Raw genomic sequence first — 25085 nt, 5'->3', positions numbered from 1 at the left:
AACCCTAAAAATATCCAAAGTGATTTAATATTTATCAGTGAAACTTCTAATATTTCCTTTCAGAACATTCAGAAAAAAATCAACCAAAATCCAACGATTTTCGCTGGATTTTGGTTGATTTTTTTCTGAATGTTCTTGAAGAAACATTTTTTTTAACATTTTTTTTCCACCAAAAAATTTTCAAAAATTTCCCAAAAATCTTGAAGATGTAGAAGTTTTCACTGTGAAAATATATATATATTCCCACATTTTCAAACTTTAAAGCATATCACTTTTGACCCGCAGGACAACACAAGGGTTAACTTCACATATCACAGCCTGCCGATATTCTTATCCCTGCCTTTTTTTCTTCGGCTCCTTCTACTGTTCTCCGGGGAAATTAAGGTCACACATCTTGTCTGCACAGAAAAAGACTGAAAGGCCACATCAAGCCCTGATTGCAGGACAACAAAGGTGCACAAATCATTCTGAGTCAGCAAGGACCTAATTAGAAACTTTGTGCAAACAAAAACTAAAGAGGTACAGTCCAACTCTCTGTAAAGTCTGTCAACAAAAACATTAAAGATACTGATAAGATACCAGAGAAGAAACTATATAAACCAGTACCAAACAATCAATTACATTTATATTTTTGAGTCGGCCTACTCACGTGTGAATCATTTCTGGTTAACTCTATCAGGAGCTAAATGGCACACAATCATAATTAATCACTTATCGCATACATATTATTGACTACTAATCAGTCTTTATCTTAAAGGACCAATAATTTTTATGATTTTATGCTTCAGTGTTTAACAAAATCTGAATTTCCTTGCACACACTGCTTATTATTTTAATTATCTCTACCCAGAATTAAGAAGTGAGTCATGTGTACTTCCCCGTGTACAGCGTGTTTGGTATTACGACAGCCGAGGAGCAAAAACCTTCCCTCGGGTGCTAAAACAGAGGATTGACAGTGAAATCAGTCTTCTCTGTCACACACACACACACAAGTTAAAAATGCAGCGCCTGGACTCGCCCGAGCCACAGCCCAGTGTTTGTTCTCAAAGCTGCAGCTCCAGGTACACTAAAAGAACGTCACTCACCTGAAGGTGTGGCACTGTGAGCTGGGTGTGTTTATGACGCCGTAGAAACATGTACCCTTGGGACACTGATAAACACACACACAAAGCACTTGCATAATCGTGCTGAACTCCAAAGCCAAGATCTTTCACAACTGCATCACATTAACTCGCTGCACTTTCTCTGTGCATAATTAAGCATGTGAGCACGTTGACAGCAGTTCACCTCAGAATGAGTTTATGGGCGGTTGTGATTCAGATCAGAAAAATGGATGAAACATTTGTTGGCTGAAAAATCATGAACACCTCTGAGAACAGCAAGGGACAGAGAAATGATGAATGAGTCCTGCTGGCATGAATCGTCTCAGTTAATGTGTAACAAGTTAAGGGAGACCTGGTAGAATATCTTCGTAGCAATCATTGTCGTGTGTGTGTCGTGAATATGAAGCTATGGACCAATGCTTAGCTTAGCATAAAGACCGGAAACAGGAAACAGCTGGGTCAGTCTGTGTCATTTCAGATAGAGGTGTTTCTCTATCAGCTCATATTTTGTTTAGGCTTTACATATTTGTTGTTTGAGACCCAAAACTAAATTTTGTAAAATATTATGCTGCTTTATATGTTTCAGACTTGGGAATTTTTGTATTTTGTAATTTTGTATTTGAATAATGCAACTAGAATTTGTTCCCAGCAGATCCATGTGGTTAAGTGGCTAGAAAATTTTTAATTATTGGAACTTCCATCCATCCATCCATTATCTATACGCCGCTTAATCCTCATTGCGGGGGACTGGAGCCTATCCCAGGCAGGGGACACTCTGGACAGATCGCCAGTCTATCACAAGTGCACTCACATTCACACCTATGGACAATTTAGAATTATCAGTTAACCTCAGCATGTTTTTGGACAGGCTGCACATTGGCGTGGTGGTTAGCACTTTCTCCTTGCGGTGAGAAGATCCTTGGTTCGCATCCCCACCTTCCCAGGATCTTTCTGCAAGGAGTTTGCATGTTCTCCCTGTGTATGCAGTGGTTCCTCCAGGTCCTCAGACTTCCTCCCACAGTCCAAAAACATGCTGAAGTTAACTGATAATTCTACATTGTTCATAGGTGTGAATGCGAGTGTGATTGTTTGTTTGTATATGTAGCCCTGCAATGGACTGGCGACCTGCCCCAAGTCAGCTGGGATAGGTCCCAGCACCCCCGTGACCCTAATGAGGATTAAGCGGTGTATAAATAATCAATGGATGGATGCTTTTGGACTATGGGAAGAAGTTGGAGTACCTGGAGAAAACTCAAGAATGCACAGGGAGAACACATAAACTCCATGCAGAAAGATCCCACTAAGGTCGGGACGCAAACCGGGGATCTTCTAGCTGCAAGGCGAAAGTACTAACCACCGATCCCCTGTACAGCCCTTAAAGGAACTAGAAAATGAAAAACAGTATAACATTTTTCACATGAGGGATATATCCACATATATCCACAAATCCACATTTCCTACAAAAAAATACAGTCTTTGTCCAACATTTCACCAACTTTTGAGTTCTGTAACATCAGTAGAATTTGATGCCAAGGTTCCATTTTTTTTTCTATTTTTACATGCCAAGATGTTAATGTGAACTCATTCCACATCAACATGAACACAAAAACTAATTTACAAAGGAGTCTGTATATTTTCATTATATGTGCAAAGTTGCAGATTTCTTCCTTGTTGTCTTTATGTTGAAAATCACAATCTTTGAGGCTCTCTGAAACTCTGAGTTTTCCTTTCATCATTTAGATCGAAAGAACATTTCCTGTAAAGAAGCTGGAACAGACAAAATTCTGCCTCAAAGCTGCTGCAGGAAAAACTGGAGGTTTCAGTTTTAATGCTAACATAAATCTGTTCTGGCTGCAGTTTCTCCAACACAAAGATCTGCTCATCTTCATCATTTCTGTCTGTAAATGAAACAGTGTTAGAGAGTTGGCAGTTTAAAGACGTCACATTTATAGTTCATAGACTCAACAGTCAAAAAAAACAACCATCAGAAGACTCCTCATAAACTGTCAGAGAGTCACTGATGGAACTAAAGTTCTGGAGGTTCTGATGGACCAGATATGAGAATGTCCTGTCCTTCATCTGAATGAGGCTTTAACATCTTCAGGAGGAATGACTCAATCCAAGACAATATGGTAGAAGAGTTACAAAAATGAGATTCTGAATAATCTTAAATCCTTTGTACATTTTCTTCTTTGTCGGTTCTTTTTTAGGTTTATTTTGTCTTATTAAATGTTCCCATACAAACTAATATAGTTGCAATGAATGCAGAACAGAGAAACTGATAAATCAACACACATCTATAGTGCTGTAACAGTAAAACAGGATATCTATGCTGTACTAAAAGCAGCAAAAGAAAACGAAGCAAGAGAGCTATCACTTCTCAGTGGATTCCAGTGGCCTCCATCTGATGATATCTGTCGGTGCCAATAGTTCATGTTCTGTCACAATCCAAGGAGACAAACAACACAAACTTGACATTAAGATCAACAACGGCACTGAAATGGCTTTGGAGAATTTCCTCTCTGCAAGTAAATGAAATGTAAATCCATTAAGAAATGATGACTCTTTTGCATTGTTTTGTTTTGCTGCTATTAGTGCAGCACTGAAATCATGTTTCACTGGTCTTTATGTTCTGGTACCCACTATGACAGGGGTGGGCAATTAATTTTCATATGGGGTCACATGAGAAACTTTGACGGTTGTTAAGGGCTGGACCAGTACACTTAAAAGCTCTGCTCAATATATATCTCAATAAAAACAGTAAATTACACAATACAATGATGTACAAGGCCCAACTCTTGAATCTCTGCTCTCAGATCCCAAACTCGTTTAAGCACCTTGTCCAGGCTGATCCATCTGACAGCTGTCTGGTAACCAAGGTCACCATGTTCACTATCATCTCCTCCACAAAGACAACAAACTGTCTGTAATTCAATGCTCTTGCTCTGATGAAGTTAACTACTTTAGCTACAACATCAGACACGTGGTTGATTTTTAGCACTGACTTACACAGCACCTCCTGATGTATAATACAATGCAAAAATATCAGTTTCTGTTCTGGATTTATTACAGTCACTTTATCTTGCATCCGTTTCAAAAGTCCAACATTTTTCCCTGCCAAATTTACAGCCATCAGTAGTAACACCAACCAAATTCCCCCATTTTAGTCCCAGCTTGTTCATGCGTGTATTTACCTCAGTGAACAAATCACTCACCGTCGTGGTTCCCTTCATTGGCTGCACAGCTGCCAGCTCCTCCGTCATTTCAAAGGTTTCTGTTAGTCCACGTACAAAGATGAGTAACTGGGCTGTGTCACGGACATCACAGCTCTCGTCCAGAGCCAAGGAGAAAACAAAATTGTCCACTTTGTTGTGCAGCTGAAACTCCAGATTTTCGGCGATGCTCTCCGCCCGCCTCGTTACGGTTCGCCTGGAAAGGGTCACATTAACGAACGCTCCTTTCTTCTCCGGGCATATAAACGCTGCAGAGTCCACACGTCATTCTTTTATAAACTCTCCATCAGAGAATGGCTTCCTGTTTTTGGCGATTTTGTAGGATATTACAAAACTCGTCTTGACTGCTGCATCCCTTGATGTGAGCTTTGGTAAAACAAAGTCATTGCTGCTTTAGCAGTTTAGCTAGCAAACCTTCAGATATCCTCCCTGCTCTGCATCAGTCAAATGTTTGTACTTCTCCGCATGTTTGGTCTCGTAATGTCGATTCAGATTATAATCCTTGAGCACCGCGATCTGTTCGCCACAAACTAGACACACAGCTTTACCTCTGACTTCAGAGAAGAAATACTTGGAAGTCCGTGCCTTGTTAAAAACTCTGCATTCGGAATCAATCTTTCTTTTTTGCCGTTAGCTGACATCTTCCCGGGCTGAAGCTGACCAACAAACCAATCAGCTAAGTATGGAAAGCACGCGCGAAAAAACGTTACCTTAGCAGATCTTTCAAAATAAAAGCAGTGCAGGCGTATTGTTTGCATGTATTGTGATGAAATATATTTGCATTGACTTTTAATATTTTCCAGTGACCTCATACGGGCCAGTCAGGGTCATCCGGCGGGCCGGATGTGGCCCGCGGGCCGTAGGATGCCCAGGTCTGCACTATGATGTGCTTCAATAAACATGAGATTTATTGTGATGCGTGTTGAATTATTATCAGTGTCTCTGTTCGGCGTTCATTTGAAGTATATGCATGGGAACATTCAGGAAATAAGCCTCACATGTTGAATTTCAACATGAAGACAACATGGAAGTAACCTGTAACTTTGCACAAATAATGACAATATATTCCAATAATATATTATTGTGGTCTTACCAGTGAGTCCACATCACCATTGTGGCCTGTCAAAACAGAAAAACAACTGGAACCTTTACTTGCTACACATTAAGTTCTACTGATATTAGAGGCGGGGCTGCACAGTGGAGTGGTGGTTGGCACTTTCGCCTTGCAGCTAGGAGATCCCTGGACTTCCCAGGATCTTTCTGCATGAAGTTTGCATGTTCTCCCTGTGCAGGCCTGGAGTTTCTCTGGGTTTTCCAGCTTCCTCCCACAGTCCAAAAACATGCTGAGGTTAATTGATTATTCTAAATTGGCCGTAGGTGTGAATGCAAATGTGACTGTTTGTCTCTATATGTAGTCCTGCGAAAGACTGGCGACCTGGGACCCTAATGAGGATTAAGCGGTGTATAGATAATGGATGGATATTAGAGGCCTCAAGCGCTGGTGAAATGTTGGAAAAATGAATACTCCACAGCTAGACATTTACAGGAACTTCGTAGCGTCCCAGTACCACCCTTGTTTGAAAGTTTTGCTCTTTCTTCCATTTTCAAGGGCCTACAATTAAAGATCTAGCATCTGCTGAAGCCATTTTGTCATTTGAATCCGCTTTTTTATCTGTGTCCTTACCAAATTTCATAACTGTGGGAGTTACATATTTCTGGAAATACTGCACTTTTAAATTGTCTTCTCAGGTAAAGAGCTTTGTGGGTGTGAACATATAAAAAATCCCAGGCCTAAAAACAAATGCTTTTTTTTTAATAGCCTTAATATTTTTCAGTAAACTCCCAAATTCTGTCTCAGCCAACAGACTGGCCCAGTTAACTTGACCGTGGTCGTAGCAAAGCTTAAAGTATTTACCTACTGTATGTCTAAAGCTCACAAATTATTTAATCCTTAAGTTTTTACACTTTAGCTTATGTACTAATTAAACAGTTTAGCGGTTTCACCTTGCTGTAGGTCTTTATGCTGAGCTAAGAGGCAGCTTGTGGCATATTAAGCACACAGTGGCAGCTCCCAGCAAGAAAGCAAAGAAAGTGCATAAGTGGTTCTTTAAGAGGCAATTATGTCATTAAACTCCTGAACTCACAGCTGACGGAAAAATGTTTGTTCTCATTTCTATATGCCAAACTGTTAATGACCAAATTAAATTATACACTTAAATCAACATCACAATGACATAAATCAAAGACATTTTCAAGACGCGCAATATTACTATATGTGAAAGTCTAATGCCCATGAAAATTTAGATTTTAATGCTTTACATTCCAGTTGAGTTGTATAGTTTGTGCTCAGATCAGAGGATACATCTGACCCGTATATTTACAACATACACTGTGAGTGTGGTGAGGATACTGTGTGTATTTTGAGCTGTAAAGCAGCAGGAGAGCAGAGACATCACTTGTTCCAATCAGGTGACATTGGGGGGGACAAACATCTCATTTACATTCTATCTGGTGTCTTTTATTCCCAGTATTGATCCGGGTTTTTAGCAGGACCTAAACTCTCATGGTTAAAACATAAAGACACACTCACAATGCAGGCAGTAACAGATCCTCCACCCTTCTTGATGTGTGTATTGATTACAGTCAATGAAGAGTAATTGATGTCCTGTCTTGTCCAGCGGTGCTGTAACACCCTCAGGACAATCGCAAGCCGCCCTTTGTGCATTTACCTCCTGAGTAAGCGGTGTGTGTGTCCCAGCACCGGCCAGAGGAGGTAACATGAGATGACAGGAGTTGTGGAATGCAACTCCAGTGTCGACGGAGCCAGGTGTGCTTTAAAAAAAAGCTAAGTAACCTGAGGGAGAACCAGACTGAGAGAAATTCACACTTATTTTTTGGTGTGTGTCCTCCTGACAGATTCAGGTCAACAGGGGAGGCTTGTCTCAACTTAGATAAAAACACCTGTGGAGGCACTAATTCCAGTGAAGTCATACGGTCTTTTTGATTTCATTTTTACTTTTCTCCCAACTTATTTTCAATGATAAATCATGTTTTGAATTCATGCATCTTCAACCTTTAGTTTAGTTTTCTGTCATTTATCATGTCCGATCAAAATAAGAAAGACATATAGGTAACAGTATCTGTAACAGTATCTGTTGCAACAATATATGCCTCAGTAAATTACCTCACTGGCAAACAGTGAGACATGTTTGCACTTTGCAGCTTCCACGTATGAAGATGTAGTTCAAAATAAACATTCAAAAATAAAAAATTAAATTAAAAAATCACCCTGTCAGTCATTACAATATGATTTTTGCTGTTTTTATATTTTGCATATTAATATGTTACCTGCGCCACAGGGGAGACATGATGCTATGTGCAGTTAGTTTTTACAAACAATATGTCCTTTGGAAATCAGAAAAAATGAGTTTGAAAATACTGGTAAACATCTAGTATTGTGCATCAATAAATTGTAAACTCCAACTACTTATTGGTCCTACTGACTTAGTTGATCCTGGGTTGACATTTGTAGTTTGCAGCAACTATTGGATGCCTTACTGTGAGATGCGATACAGAGGCTCTAAGACTTCTTCTATGTAAAGGGAAAAAAATCCCTGCAATAAATCTACTTCAGGGAGCGCGCACACACACACACACACACACACACACACACACACACACACACAAACGCATGCAGGCGCACCAGTGCATCTGAATTGTCCTTAACTCAAAGCTAAACAAAACTGTTTCCCATATAATGGCTTGTTTGCACAGCCAAAGAAGCCTATACATTATAAACATTACTGGGTGGAACTAATTGTTAATTCACACACACACACACACACACACACATGCATCCACAAACACACACACGCATCCACAAACACATAAAGACTGAGCCGCTTTAATGGCACTTGGAGGATTCTGGCAGGGACTCCTGAACAAGGATTGTTTCAGAAATTCCTACACCATTCCACCTTCTGGCACCTCGGGGAGAACTTCCTTCCCTCTGTTTTTGTCCACGGCATGATACTGTATATATACACACACACACACACACACACAGACACACACACACACACACACTGTTATTATATATCTGTGGTTTGTAGGAAGGAATGCATTCAAAGCAGGAAAACTAAAAATTATGTCTGTAGTTCATTTATTTCTCTGTTGTCTTATTGTGAAATCATATAATTTTATCCATATCAGTGACTCTGGTATCAATATTACTGTCACTGTGTCATTACAGGTCTTTCTTTTGCTGAAACTGTATTGAAATAGATCAAAATTTGGCTTATTCGGGAGGGATTTTCTGAGAAATAAAACTTTTGTTCTCCTTTCAGGCTTATCTGATCCTGCCCAGAACGTCTCCACAGCTCTAGTGAGGCCTGTACACACAGGCGCTCACGGCTCAGAGACTATTGCTTTAAGCTGTATAACCGGTTTTTCTGTGGCCCAGCAGTAAGAGGGGAGCATTGTGCAGGGCATCGAGCTCCCAGTGTGTGTTTATGTGTGTGTCTGTGTGTTAAACTCAGAAGGCGACAGAAGCAGGAGCATTTATCAGAGAGCTTTTAGAGCAGCCTCAGGCGATGCACACCATCTACACACATAACACACATAACACTGCCCCCCTCCTCTTATTGTCAGCTTCGTTTGTTTAGCCGGGAGGGTGTCATAGGAACAAAGAGACACACAGAAGCCAAACACACATATTAAGAATCAGCGCTACACACTGAGATGTGTGGATAGATTTGTTTGCTTATCTGCGGTCTGAGAGCTCAAGATCACTCCTCCAGAAATATTTCCACTGTGCTGATAATCCAAAGCATTCCCAGAGTGAACAGGTCAAAAGAGAAAGTTTTCCACCTTGTAAGTGTCAATCAAGAGGGGACCTTCCCTGTTTATAAGGATCTTATTGTCACACAGACACAGAAACACATGGGGCTTGTATGTGAAGTGGAACTTGTGACACACATGTACTTAAGAACTAATTCCAGTAGTAATCAATATGGTGGTTTTACACAAAACAATGAATCAAGTCTGTCACTGGGGTTTGTCATATTTTCAGAACAAATTTATGTATATATTTATTTTAATGTCATGGTGTGGTGACCACTTTGATGATGCTGAAATATCTCAAATATTGTGGAGAACAATATGTCCTAGAGCCCAAGGACAACAGCACTACAAAACTAGAAAAATAAACAATAAACGGTAAATTCTTTTTTGCAGCAGACAGAACATCTGGCAGCTCAAAGGCCCATCAGGTTCTCAACCAAACAATACATAGAAAATTCATATCATAAACTAATTAACAGTTTCCAAAGAATCACATTTATTTCATATTTCTTTGTCACTGTTTTGCTTGATGTAGCATTTTATTTTATTCCCTTTTATTTAAAATATACTATGTATGACATTGCCAGTGCAATGAACAACATTTAATTTTTATGTAATTTTTAAAAAATTATATTTCTATTTTACGTGTGACATTATTTATTACCACAGTATAATTGCCAGCATTGCTTTTTACTGTTCTATTTTATTTTATTAATGTTATTTCAGTAATGTATTGTACTTATGTATTATTGCTTTTCTACTTTTGAGGCACTGCGTTGCTTATGTTGTTGTTTCATTTTGTTTTTTTCTGAGCAATATCTGGCACAAGAGTTACTTTAATTAATAAAGTTTAATCTGATCTGATCTGGTAATTTTGTTGTCTGCTAACATGTACAGCACATCGGTCAACTCTGAAGTGCTATATAAATAAAAAAAATTATAAATAAATAAATGAATAAATGTGATATCAGAACAACTTTGTATTGTTTCACAGTGAATCTTCTCTGTAAACTATACCACCAGTATATCCCCTCTATGGCACAACAGAGCCACAGATTCCCTCATTTTGGGGTCAAGAGTTCAGGTTTGTCCTTTTTTGTCATCCATCTATATTTTACAGTTCTACGTTTTCATTTACCAAACGCTGTTATCCAAAGTGACATACATTTGAGAGCAGATACAACACAAGCAAGGAGCAGGGTATATGTTGCCTTTATAAAGGAACTGTGATAACGTTTAACATTTTTCTTCTCATATAGCAGCACCAAAGTTTTAATTTGATCATGTTTTTAAAATGACTAAATACCTGAGAAACATTCCCATCAGACAGACATGTACTTTGTGATTACGACAGAACCGAAAAGCTCATGTTAGCCTGCCTACACACGCTGGTGAATGTTCTCATTTCATTTGTCATTTCAAGATGTGGGCATACTGATGGTAACACTGTTTTTAGTACAGCTGGCTTGACATCTGTTACAATTATTGTTCAGCAAATCAAAAAAAAAAAAGGCTGAAAAATGAAACAACAAATTAAAGAGACAAAAATTTAACAAAATTTTGAACAAATAAAGGAAATTAGGCTAAATGCAGAAAACAAGGATGTCCAATTAAAGCCTGAATACATAGCTGGAGACCTGGTAATAAACACCCACTCAAGCTGGAACTTTACAAAGTTATTTCATTCAATCTTGGTTTGGGTAATGATTCCCAGCAATAAGAAATGGTGTGTAGAGGGCAGTAATTTTGAAAGTACATGAAGAAACCCTGCCTCTGTAAAGGTTTACTCACTCAACATCCTCCTGTATCTACATGTCCTGTTAACTTGAATGTTCAATTTCAACTCAGCTGTTTCTGTTTGGCCTTCAGGTGCTTTGACTAAGTCCTTACAGAGACTGTTACTCAGAAAGACTCCGTACATGTGTGTGTGTGTGTGTGTGTGTGTGTGTGTGTGTGTGTGTGTGTGTGTGTGTGTGTGTGTGTGTGTGGCGATCTGTCTCCACAAGTTTAAAAATGATCCATCACTGTGTTAAGACCATAACTTAACGGATCGCCAAGGAAACCAAGAATTTTTGCGGTTCTCCTCTCAGAAATGTTCCAGGTACGTGTGAAATATCACAGTGTGACTCTCACACACAAACAGTTTTGTAGGTTTGCACACCTGGAATGTGGGAACGTCTGAGAAACACGACACAATAATCTACTTTAACAGCATTTAAACAGAACTTAACATAGCAGACAGTAAATATGTCAACACATGTGGTGGGCTGTATAACCAATGCATCATATGTCACTGTAACTTCAGCATAAGTGTGTTGGTAAAAGTTTGCTAGTCATAATTGGTAAATGTAATTGTAATTACACATAATGTTTCATGTCTTGAAAACTGCATTTATTTGAGGGAAAATACAGTAACGTTAAGCCAGAATTGGAGTTCAACACTTAATGTCGAAGGTCCAAACAGAAATTTAATGACAATTAATGAAAAACATGGCCTTCAGAGAGAGTTGCACGACTTACTGTCAAATACTTGAATTTGAAAAAAGCATTGTGTTGTGTGTTGTTATGTCATATATGTTACTTTATTAAAAAAAATTCTTTCACAGATCATTTTAATAAATAAGTTAGTATCATGGTAGGTACATATTTAGATACAAAAAACCTTTGTTTTTTTTATTGTTGTAGGTATAATATTGGCAAAAACTGCCTTTTAAAAAAATAATTTAATTACAGTCAGTGAACCATCAATTAACAGAAAATTTCACATAGGAACATGGTGGAGTTAAGCGATCATCAGCGTATTTTTGGCTGTCTGTGCACACATTACTCAAAAACAGATTTGGATGGAATTTTCAGAGAAGATCAGAAATGACACAAGGACCAAGTGATTACATTTTGGCAGTGATGCAGCTTATAGTCTGGATCCATGGATTTGTTCAAGATTTCTGTATCATTGCCAGATAGCGGCACGGTGTCACTGTAACTATGACAACAAGTGAACACTACATCAGCTGCCTGCTGACGATCACATGATTGCAATCCTGCTACAAATCGACCGCTGCAGACTTATTTGGACTTGTCCATAATAAATCATAGAGGGAACAACTGATTAAATTGTGGAGGTGTTTCCGAGTCCCATCAATTCCCACCGCCTGCTACATATTTAGGTCACGTGATTCGGTATCAGTACATAACGTACACATGCATAACACACACCTGTGCTCAGCGCAATGTCATTTTGTTTGTGGGTACATCTATATTAAATGGCCACATTCTATGTTGCTGTGATTCTGATCATCAATAACTAATAAAAAAAAATGCTGCATTTCTACAAAAATATGCTGCATTTCTGACAATGTCATGTGGGGGAATGAACAGCCCTGGCTTGCTTTCCTTGTTTATAATTTAATAACAGATATACCTCCAAGTAACTTTTTATATTATAGATTTACCAGTCAATAATAGGAAAAATCCTCTTTTTTGACAGATACGCTAATTAAACGCCAAAAAAAAAAAAAAAAGTTTTTGGACACACTATATATACGCTAATTACAAAAACAAACAACAGCAAAAATACATATCTAAAACAAACTACAAGGCAAACGAGCTGCCAGTACATTCAGCCCACTGGCATTTAGACAGCAAATCTTTCAATTTTAGAGCTGTTAATTTGACAAACTATGAGATGGTTTACTCAATAGTTTTGTTCATGCTTAGAGATATTATGGGGGGAAAAAGTTTTGACCTACATGGACAGATTATTAATTGCAGAATCCTATTAATTTAAAAAAATATCTTGCATTATCAGCACATTAAGCATTTCAGAAATTTTCACATTTGGGTGCAGGAAAAAGGAAGCAGGTTTTTCCATGGGCTTGTTCAAATTTCACTGGAAGAGAGTTTGAGATCTACACTCAGGAAGAACTAAAATACATTCTTGCAAGAAAAAAAACCCAACAAAGTTTTAATGTTGAGCAATAGGAGCCCGTCACATTTTTGAAATAGTCTGCTATTTTGAGTTTTCAAAGCAAAAGGGATCCTGAACAAACAGGCAAACGTTCGCAGATGAACTGCAGAGTAGGAGGAGAGATCAGGAATGAGTTCCAACATGCAGGAGAAGAATGAGAATTGAGATCCTCAGTTTAACACCTCACCCTGCCACTCCCTGTTCCTCCCTAAACCTCCTTTAACTCTTACAGACCTCAGATTGCTCCAACACATCTCCCTCCTGCCCTTCGCCTTCCTCCGTCTGAACCTCTTACATCTTTTTCAGGTTTTTATGTCGTGTTTCATATTTAATGAAAAACATGCTGCTCTGATTCACAGGAGGCTCACACTCCTTCAGCTACACACTCCCTGCCCTAAAATCAAATGTGTTCAAATCAGACTGAGGATTGTACTAAAACACATTTTTTAAAAAGTACTCTTCACTGCTTTGGAAGGTCTTTCTTTACTGTCAGAAATGTGACAATTTTGCTCAATAAAAGTGGAACAAATGCAAATGTAGATGTTGTGCATCAAATAAAATGATGTGAATCATTTCCTGACTGGGCATGACCAGACTCCAGATTATATGACCCTCCTTTATTTGTCTAATCCTTCCTGCCTCGCCCGTGAACTGGTACCAGCATGAGCGCGCACGCGCACACACACACACGCACACGCACACACACAAGTACGTTGGCAGGAAGTGAAAACACACCCTCAGTGGGAGGGAGTCCAATTTCTCCTCCCATGTTTTTCTCTATGAAGCATCCTCACTTCACCCCAGCTATAGTCGCAGTAATAAGTGCCAATACATGATCACCAAATACACATTATCCAGTCTGAGAGACACTGTCAGAGAACTTGATTAGGTTTCAAGCGCAGTTTTTAATCACACATACTGCAGTCCAGCTTCTATATAAACTAGCAAGCCTGTGATGTGAATCTAAATCATAGTGAGAAATGGGAGAAGCTTTGTGAAAACCATCAAAAGCATAATCTGTTAGGTTCTTTATTAAATCCACCTTCAGTCAAAAGATACAGACGTTGCTGAGGAATTGGATGAATAAAAGAGGGCTGTAATGCCTGGAATTTATTCCCCGGCACAACCTCTTATTTGTTCACATTCTTTTCTTCACCAAGTTATCTGGTAAAGTTTGCTTTCATTCTGTTATATTTAGGAAGTGAAGAGGTTATATTGAATGGTGAGGCTGTGAAAGCGTCAATTATGTTTTCACAGCGATTAATCACAGATGCTTGGTTTAGATTAATGCCACAAGATCAAGGGATGGGTTAAAAATACCAAGAGTTACAACTGAAAGCTTCTGCCTCATGGCTGAGAACCACTAACACTTTTGAGAAGGTCAGATACGGTTTGCTGCAGCACATCAGGAGTGACTTTACTGTGAAACCTGGGCGGACCTCAACATGCAGTGTTTGCTGCCATCTACTGGTCACGCTTAACTACACATAATGTCACGTTCCAGGAGACTGACTTAGACAGTTCATGATTCTTAAGTGTGCACAAAATGTCTCAGTAAGTTGTCATAACTCACTCAGAGCTGTGATCAGTATCTATCATGATTTCCTCTAATGCTTTTCAGATTTGAATTTGGCCTTAATATCATGAAGAGGATTTCATTTAAATATGATTTTCAATTAAGGACTCTTATCTTATATAATTCTTTTTTGAACAAAATGTAGTTTAATAAAAATAAAAGCGATTCTCAACCACAATCACACACAGATGATTCACAAAATAAAGAAAAAATATGAACCCCTAACCCCTGCAGAGATGGGATCTGAATACTGTTATACTATGAGGAGGTATTTTGTCTACATGGTTTGTAACCATTTGTACCTTGCAGTGTAGTGAGGAATTTGAGACAGTATTTAGACAAAGATGATACATTTTTATAAAAACATAAGTGGCATTTTGTGATTGTGGTTGCTGGCTGTCATGAGTAGATAACATTGTGCTGGAGGAGTCTGGATTGTGGTTACTGTCCTGGTTAAATTACTTCCATTTCACTGTCTTCAAGAAAAATCATTGTCTAAACTATTAAGATACCACTAGGCTATCAAAACAAAAAATGTAAATACTCAAGACCCTCTGACCCTGCTAATGCTGACACTATAAACACACACACATGCTTAAAACTCAACTGAATTAATGAGATGCGCCCGCAGCCATATTACATGCTACAATGTTCTGCCTGGCATTCATACAGATGTTGACTGACATGTAACAAACCTAAACATTGCACACAGCACTAAATGATGACAGCAGCTTCCCTCGCAGGAGACTCTGTCCCTCCACACCCCAAAAACTGCTCAGGAACGTCTCAGGAACACAACAAAGAGGCCAAAACATGAGATTTGGCCTCCAAACTCTCAGTTTCCAATCTGAATTAGCATCCATGGGATGCGGCAGAACAAGTCTGATTCACCCCCAGAGGTCCTGTGTTCATGGACTGACAGGTCAGAGCTGAGATTAGGTAGGCGGCTTTAATGTTGTGTCTAATATGTGTGGATACAGAAAGTAAGCCTTGGTGAATAAATAAAAGTGACCTTTTTAACACTTTACAAGTAGAAGCTGCATAGTTCTGTAAATTACATTGAGGTAAACCATCAGCTAAGTTCTTAGTGTTTTATTACCACAAACAGTAGTTCAGACCCTCAGGCAGGTGACGTGCTGAACCAATCAGCAGCTACATTCCTTCAGGTTTCAGATTGTCCTCTTCTGGCAGTTTGGTGAGAATTTCCACTCCGTCAGCTGTGATGACCACCGTGTGCTCAAACTGAGCCGATCTGTATGACACAGTGCACACGCAAGGTTTCAAAATAATAGAAGAACATTTAAGAAACTATTGCTTTTTTTGCTGAGGGAGAGAAGAGACTGAGTATGGAACAAGAGCTAGGGAGCAGTTATCTTGTCTTGGACTATCAACTGGAACAAGGGAGAAATGGTTAGCCTGGTTCTCCTCAGAGTTTAAAAATAATCCTTCCAGCATCTAAAGCTCTCTAATTAACATCTCCACTGGTTAAAACCCACACACAAACAGCAATGTAAACACATCAATTTGTGGTTTTGATGGACTTTCATAGCTGAGAACAGACAGCCGAGATGTTTTTATTTGTGCACCACATACCTTTTATCATCTACAGACACTGCGGTCCACTTGTCTTTCATGATCCTAAACTCCACAGATCCCTCCATCAGTATGGGCTCTACAGATTAAAACACAATATCAATCCCATTCTCACTCACAGTGGCATCTTCATGTGCACACAAAAAAATGTAGCGTGGAACTCACCTATTGTGAAAGCCATCCCTTCATCCATGGTCATGTCATTGTCATTAGCTGAAAATGAAGCCGTAAGTAATTAGACTGAACTGACACAATCCCATATGAGGCATGTTTGACAGACACGTGGTCTACATGCACAGAAATACACAAGTTATGTACATAAGAGCAGACAGACGTGTTCAAGTCAAGCCTTATGCTAGAACTTCTTGTACAAACTGACCTGGGACACAAATAAACCTCAAGTAACAAAGAGAATTTTATATAATTTCTTTTTTGGGGGGCATTTTTGCCTTCATTGGACAGTTACTCTTTGATTCTACTGTCTCATGGATGTACATGCAGACACCACGGATGCAAAATCATTCCAATTCTACTTTCTAGTCTGGTAGTATACTGCTGAAATCGTAGGGTGTGTGCCATGCCGACACAAATTCTGTTCTGAATGCAAACGTCAGCAGAAGAGTCCACGAAGACTTGGTCAGATGACAACATTTATGTCAGCTGGACACCAGTAGACACCAGTGTACAAGCAGAAGTATAACACTGGTGTTACAGTGGGGAGAGAATGGAAATGTGAGCAAAGTGAGAACGATTAAGGCCAGGGCCAGCCGGTAATCAAACCAGGAAGTCACTGCTTCAAGGCATTTGTGCTCATGTGATATGTGCCCTAACTACTCAGTTAATGGTTCACCCAAAGTAGGAGAGATTCAGAATAAAAATACAAATACGTTCTGGTATGAGGCCAACCGTCTCACACTGTCACAGAATTTGCCACTCGCTTTAACTTCCAACCCAAACCTACCGTGATGCCAAATCTCAGGATGGCAGTGAAAGTAGGAGCCTATTCCATGTCCAATGAAGTAAGGACACACTTGGAAGCCATTAGCATGGGCTATTTCACTGCAAGCAATATAGAAACATTAGTTATCAAAAAGAAAAAGCGATTATGTAGTATGTACGCATTTGGCATGTAGACTTTGTGTGTGTACCTGATAGTGTTTCCTATAACGCAGAGCTGTGCACCCGGTTTGCAGCCGGCGATGGCCTCGTCTCTACACCGCCTGGCAGTTTCGACTAGTCGCCGCCCAACCTCATCTACCTGACCAATCAAGTACGTTTCTGAAGTGTCTCCATGGTAACCATCCAAATACACCTATCAGGAAAAGGCAGAGGGGAGCAGTGTTGGTGTGACAGATCACATCTGCAGCAATGTATCTGAGATTCTTTGTGCGTCTATTTAGACATTAACTCACAGTGACATCAATGTTGATGATGTCTCCATCTTCAAGTTGCCGACTGCAGGACACAAGCATATTAAAAGATGATGGTGTTTACAGAGACTTCACATACACTTAAAAATACAGAAGAATACAAAGCTGCATGTTTCACTTATATTTATCCAAGAAGACCCAACCCAACATGAATTCTGTTTCCTTTAAGTGATTAAAAAATAATAGCAGGGGAGGTCAAATAGCTCAGCAGGTTGAGAGGGCAATCCATAAACAAGGGCTATAGTCCCCAGAACAGTGGCCTGGGTTCAACTGAATTTCTCTCGGGATGAATAAAGTATCTATCTATCTGTCTCTGTCTGTCTGTCTGTCTGTCTGTCTGTCTGTCTGTCTGTCTGTCTGTCTGTCTGTCTGTCTGTCTGTCTGTCTGTCTGTCTGTCTGTCTGTCTGTCTGTCTGTCTGTCCCAGCTCATGGCTGCAGGTTTTCCCCCGACTCTTCTCCCTGCTTTCCTGTCTGCCTCTCAACTAACCTGTCTAATAAAAGCAACAAAGGTCAAAAAAATAACTTAAAATAATAATAATAATTCTTAACCATCCTTACTAAATTAACGATTAAAAAGAAATGCTAATCTAAGTCTTAACCAACTTTATCCTCTCTAAGGTCCGACATCTAAAAATGAAAGTTACCAGCGTTCATTTAATGGTTGTTAAATGCGATTTACAGTTTAGATAAAAACTATTTTCCCACTGGTTGTATTTATTTGCTTATTGTTAGAATCTGATGTTAGAAGGAAATGACACGTCACATTATATGCAACAACAACACAAATGCAGTTTTTGTGTGTGTCCTAATGTAGTGAGTGACTGTACAGCTCCTTTACCTGTCAGGTATGCCATGACAGACCACGTTGTTCACAGATGTACAGACTGACTTGGGGAAACCTCCGTATCTGAGAGGTGATGGGTAGGCGTTCTGCTTTATTGTCTCCTGGTGCACGATGAAGTCTATTTCATCTGTTGTCATGCCAACCTTGAAGTCATAGATCACAATTAGAGAGTTGTTTTTGATGATGTGGAAACTCAAATAAGGCCAGCAGTGATTAGGTGCTTACTCTCAGACTGCGCCCAGCTAGCAGCAGTACATGTCGGGCTAGCTGACATGCTCTGGCCAGGCCTTCGATCTGCTCCTGGTTTTTGATCTCTATGTAGTCCGGCCATTCTGGGACCAGTCCAGCGCCAACATAGTCCGGCCGCATAATGTCCTACAGTTAAACAGGAGAGGATAAACACGATCTGTAAGGCTGCTCACAATTTCAAAATTATCATTTAGAGATGACAGACCGAACTGTAGTGTTTAGCATTTCGAATGCCATTTACAGTTTATGTGTGTTTATGACCCAATAATATCCTTTATGCTGACTGAAAAAAGTAGAATAATATGGAATACTCAGGTAATACAACAGGAGAAAGCTCAGCTGAACACTAGTAAACATGTGGCCCTCTAGTGAATGTGATAGTAAAGAATGTAAGAACTGAGTAATGCAGCAATGCTTTAAAAACACAATTCAAACAGGTTTAACATGAAGACTAGCCTGTAATCAAAATCAACAAATCTGTTCCAGTTTTGGATTTTTTTTTTTTTTTTTAAAAATCCCATCAACATTTGCCATTTTAATCATGTTTAGCTAGCTGGAAAGTAATAAATAACTGAACAAAATTCCCCTCAAGAAACTCTTCTGGTGACACCAATCCAACCTGAATGAACATGGAATTAATTTCAGCTTCCAAACATACGGTACTTTTTTACAACTTCTGTATCTGTGATTATAGACATTTCTGACAGCCTGACTAGCAACAGAGAATCACCAGGGACCCACATCAGAAAAGGAAACTTTAAAGGCTGAAGCGGTTCACAGAACAACTACAACATCCATTGTGTTGCTCCAGCTACACCTTTGTTGTTTCGACTAACTTGGGAGTCATTTTAGGCGGGGTACTGTACCTTGGGTACCGCATATGCAGGTCTAACAGTTGCTGGGCGAACAACATTGTGAGAACTTTTCCACTTCCTCCAGAAGAAGCGTCGACGTTGCTGACACAGCAGGCCTGTCGGGGGGCTACAGCTTCCTACACAACAAACTCTCCGCAGGAAACTGCTGAGTCCTGGAGAAAAAGAAAACAACACAATGACAAAAGAGCCCTCGGTTTATTAATAAACAGCTTTTTTTGCTAAGAATAAATAGTAGAAAGGCAATCCTTCTGTTTAGACTGTCCCACACACAAGTGGTCTCTTTGTAGCCACTTGTTCAACAATGACGTGTTTATTTTACTCTGTCTATTGTGTAAATCATGTCAGAGACCACTGATAAAAACAACAGCACACGCTCATGCTGAAAATGCCACAAAGAAAAGCTAAACTGTCACCAGCGGTATCTATTTAGTCAATATGATTATCATGTGGTTAGTGTGAAGGCTGCAATCTGTCTGTGTGAATCTGTAGTGACATCAAGTGACAAAAACATTTAGTGTGAGGGTCCAACCACAGCTGATGATCACCTCAAAGACATTTTAACAACACGGTTTATGCTAGTGGCCGAGAGGTAAAATACTGACCATGGAATTAGTGTTTTTCCTGGCTCTGAATGGGTCTTCAGGTGGTGACTATGCATGACAGTAAACATTATTTTTCTACATACAGAGAAGACAATTAGTCAGTGCTACCTAAATTTGACAGAAGTCTTTGCATTCTCGTTTTATTTGATAAACAGAAATGTTTATTTCGCTTGAGAACTCAACAAAACTGTTTACATTATTTTTAAAATTCTCAAGTTTTATCATTTTGGTGCTGGTGTTTTTCCTTTGAGGCGGCTGAAAAATCTTTTCTTTACGCAGGAAAAACTTTGGTAATGCCAACATTCACAGTTTTTGCACTGTAGGATAACTTTGTTGCATGTCATTCCCCTTTTTTCACTTTGCAATATATGTACACACTATCTAATGTAGGCACGAAATTAGCCTAAAATATCAAATAAACTGTTTAGCTACACATCAGGGGTTAGGACACTGAATTAAGACCACATGCTGCATTGTATACTTGTACTGGAACACAGTATATCAAATAACGCTGCACATGTAACAAATGTTGCCTGAATGCACAACATGATGAATTTTGGCTGTGTATTAATGAATGAGACACTAGACACATTAATCACAGTGTTCCAGTGCAAAATCAAGACCAAACAGGACCCTAGGGCATAACTAAAAATGTAAGCATATCTCACATCAACTGAACAATTGGCAAATATAGAAATATGTATTATGCAATGAGCTCATCAGGGTCCGGCTCCAAGTTATACAACAGAAATGCTGACCCTCTGAGAGCCCGTTAACTTCAAACCCTCAGGTGAGACACCTCTGACTGTTCCAAAGTCAAAGCTTGAATCAAAATTTTACTACAGATTTGAACTACCTGAGCAGATAAAGCATCAAGATCAGCGTCTTCTTTAAAATCATTTATTGAAACCGATTTTATAGACGTGCTTCTATGTGATGTCATCTGATTTACAGTGTGTTATGGCATTTTTAGTGCTTTTATTCTTCTTTGGTGTTAGTTCTTTGAATTTACTTACATTTTGATTCTTGCATTCAGTATCTTTTACCATGTTTTCCTCCATTTCTCCACTTTTTGGGTCTTTTCTGGTTTTCTGACTGTCCTCTTTTGCTTTTCAAAACTTCTATGTAATTTAATGTTATTATTACACTTAATATTAAACTGTGAACTCATTGCAGGGACATTTAACTGAATTAGCATCTCTTTAACACAAAAAAACAAACACTAAGCATGATAGAAGTACACAGTTGTACTGGATTTAAATGACTAGCAAAATGATTACACTGAACATGATAAGGACACTGTCATACATACATACTTGTATTAAGAAGTATTACTATGATTTAGTCGAAGTTGTGTTGTAGTTGTTACAGAACTGTCTGACCGTGTGTGTGTGTGTGTGTGTGTGTGTGCGTGTGCGTGTGTGTGTGTATTCTGGGAGAGGACATCGCATACTTTTCATTCCTTTTGAAGCCGCAAAGTCTCTTAACTGCAGGACCCAGACTGTTGCACCAGTTAGCATGCAAGCTAACATTAACCGGCAAAAACAATGCCATTTTACTTACAAAACAACCGAGCTGTTTCGTCTTTCAATGTATGTGTTTCATAAGTAATTAGTTTGTAAGTTACGCGTGAACTCCGCTCGTCAGAAGAGTCGTAAATGAATCTGTCTCAGTGAAAATAGTGAAGTACCTGCTCTCCCCGCAAGTCCTGCTGAACAGTGCGCCGCCATGAATTACTACCAGTGGTCACGTGTTTAGTCACGTGATGCACACTCATAAGAAGACGCTAACTGTATGAACATATAGACTGTATATACAGTCTATGGAAAATATACGTATAAAATAATAATAATAATAATAATAATAATAATAATTATTATTATTATTATTATTATTATTATTATTATTATTAATATATATATATATATATATATATATATATATATATATATATATATATATTAATAATAATAATAATCATAATCATAATCATAATCATAATAATGTCTTGTATTTTAATAGATTATATAACATTGTGTTCATTCCTTTAATAGTACAGCTCCTTAAAGTGAAGATGATTTAGGAAATCCATCCCACGTGGACACTGATATAATAATATATCAGAATTTATATCAGAATTAATTTGTTAATTAGGATTTCCATGATTAATCTGAATATGTAAAAATAACTAGTAACTAAAGTTACAGTAGTTTTATGTATTTAGTGTTACTTTTTAATTTAAAAAAACTTTACTTAATTAAATACTGCTGTTGCTCTCTTTTATCTATATTTGCTCTGTCATTTCTGTATTGTTTTATACACAATCCAGTGATTGTTTGTAATATATCCCATAAATGAAATTGAATACCACTTCTTCACCTAGCATGCATATACACATTTTATCATGTATTAATTTTTTACTTTTTTACTACAAATATATGCATAAATAGTAAATAATAGATACATGATATCTAAATGTGACAAAATAATAGACTGATTTTGTCAGGCTGGCAGCTGCCAGGCCTAGATAGTGGCCTCTCCCTCTTTTCTCCGCCTCTTTTTCCTTTTTAGGTTTGTCAGCAGTGCAGTTGCAGCGGCAGGTGTCTCTCATTGACAATCATCATCAGCTGGTGCAGGAGCAGGTGGAGATTTGCCAATCAAGCTCCACTCTGCCACAATATAACCAGACGCCACTCACCTCTCAGCGCCGGATTGTGACACAGCCAGTACAGAGTTCTGCATGTTACTCCTGCCACAAGTTCCATGTTCTCGTTCTCCTGGTAACTCTGTTTGTCCTCCTTCGTTTCAGTCCCGGTTCCACCTGCTCCTGCTTCAATTTTACCTGGTTTCCTTGTCACCTCCAGTATCCTGTTCCTTTCAACCGTTCTGGAGATACTCACCTGTGCCGTTCTCCTCCATCCTGGCGTCCTTCCACATTCACCTGCCGCTGCGACTCACCATTCATCATCCTGACTCAAAAACCACTCGTCTAGATCCACCTGCCGCTTACAGTCATGAGTCCAGTCCAAGCATCTTATGTTGTATTTGTGAGTCTGTCCTAGAAAACTGAATTTAGTTTTGTTTATTTGCGTAGCAGCTCTTGAATTTTTGTCAAGTAATAATCTAGAGTCTTAAATTTAATAAGTATTGAGTTCTGATTTAATACCTAGTTTCTAGTCTTTTTTTTTTTTTCGTGAATTGAAGATTTTGAATTTGTTTTTGTTCCTGGAGTTAGTCTTGGTTATTATTGACTTTCATTCAGGCTTCCTAGTTGATGCCTTGCTTTAAGTTAAACATTTTTATATTTTCATTCCTCATATTGGTAAAGCTTTCTTGCCTGGGTTATACCCAACGTGAGTCAGTATATTTCAATTTTTGTATTTAGTTGTCCCTGCAGCTAGTAGTCGCCAAGAGATTTTCAGAGGGCTTATGTTTCTTTCCGGGTTGTAGTATCTCTAGTAGAATACTTAAGGTTCTGTCTTGAAACCCTTTTTTTGAGATTCTGTAAATAAACTTCCTTTTTGCATTTTAATCTGCCTGTTCATTTCCTGAGCCTCCTGGGAAATCTTAACAGATTTAGACACATCAATATGTCATTGAAAGAAAATAAGGCATTTAAAATTAATGAACAAAAAAAAGGAAACTGCTCAACCCCATTTGTATTTTATTTATTTAATTGCTTTGTCACCTTTGGTGACTGAATACATTTTCATTAGTTTTAATCACTTACATGCTGTATTAGGCCTTCCCTAATAACATTAACTGAAGCCGCAGTCATTGTGACACAAGAATTTATTTACACTTTGCTTTAACTCTCCTGTTGTCCTCATTTATGGGCACCAAAAAATACTGTTTCCTTGTCTGAAAAAATCCAACAATTCAGGAAAAAAAAATCCCCAAATTTCTGAAAATTTGCAAAACCTTCAGGAATAAAATTCCAATAATCCCTTAAAAATTTCCCTTAAAAGTTTTCTTTAAAAAAAATCCCCCAAATTTGGCAAGAAAATTCTTGTAAATATTTTCAAAAAATGAGTAAAAATCTTCCAAAAAAAATCCTAAAAATATCTCAAGTGATTACATATATATCAGTAAAACTTCTACTATTTCTTTAAGAACATTCACATAAAAATCGACCAAAATCCAGTGAAATTTGCTGGATTTTGGTTGATTTTTATGTGGATGTTCTTAAGAAACATTTTTAACAATTTTTTTTTCCACCAAAAATGTTCAAAGATTTCACAGAAATGTTGAAAATGTGGACATCAGAAGTTTCACTGTGAAAATATATTTTTTCCCCACATTTTCAAACTTTAAAACTGGTTAATTTTGACCCCCAGGACGACACAGGGGTTAACACAATATTATCTGCTTAAGGTGCCAGTATGATCAGAGGTCTCCAGACTTCAGTCCCAGCCCTCATACCACCATATGAAAAAAACCACACCTTCATACAGAGCATTACCCGTCACAGCAAAGTTACGTAAGCCAGACCATGGTAGGGCAGATACCGTAGTAGTCTTATCAGTGCAGACAAACACAGCTGACATCTCATACAAACACCTCAACAAGGACAGAGAGATAAACTCTCATCCGCCAACAGCAATATGTGCAAGTTACTGGCCTCACAACCTGCCCATTGTATACTGTTCTCTAGCTTGTTGTCTGTTTCCTGGTTTTATCTTTTTCTCTCCCTCTGCACTCACCCCACCCTAACTGGTGGAGGCAGAAGGCTGCCCTCTTCTGTTGGAGGTTTCTTCTTATGAAAAGTAA

At 38.6% G+C, this 25085-nt stretch overlaps 1 protein-coding gene and 1 long non-coding RNA gene across 2 annotated transcripts; one reads left to right on the top strand and one right to left on the bottom strand.

Moving 5' to 3' along the window:
• Nucleotides 1-10374: 10374 nt before the first annotated feature.
• On the bottom strand, nucleotides 10375-22073 carry metap1d (methionyl aminopeptidase type 1D (mitochondrial)). Its single transcript, XM_023282690.3, has 10 exons — nucleotides 22006-22073; nucleotides 19705-19865; nucleotides 18815-18964; nucleotides 18584-18732; nucleotides 17727-17769; nucleotides 17463-17626; nucleotides 17276-17373; nucleotides 16480-16527; nucleotides 16315-16393; nucleotides 10375-15973 (listed from the first exon to the last, which is right to left on the bottom strand). Exons 1-10 carry the CDS (start codon nucleotides 22043-22045, stop codon nucleotides 15874-15876), a joined length of 1032 nt encoding a protein of 343 aa, XP_023138458.2. The 5' UTR covers nucleotides 22046-22073; the 3' UTR covers nucleotides 10375-15873.
• Nucleotides 22074-22819: 746 nt separating this feature from the next.
• Nucleotides 22820-23847, top strand: LOC129349862 (uncharacterized). Its single transcript, XR_008603030.1, has 2 exons — nucleotides 22820-23041; nucleotides 23125-23847. It is a non-coding gene; the product is annotated as an uncharacterized LOC129349862 (long non-coding RNA).
• The last annotated feature ends 1238 nt before the right edge of the window (nucleotides 23848-25085 follow it).

The sequence above is a fragment of the Amphiprion ocellaris genome, chromosome 10 (genome assembly GCF_022539595.1).
Source record: "Amphiprion ocellaris isolate individual 3 ecotype Okinawa chromosome 10, ASM2253959v1, whole genome shotgun sequence".
Lineage (NCBI taxonomy): Eukaryota > Metazoa > Chordata > Actinopteri > Pomacentridae > Amphiprion > Amphiprion ocellaris.
The sequence above is the reverse complement of the archived record's forward strand: the minus strand, read 5'-3'. Positions and strand labels throughout refer to the sequence as shown.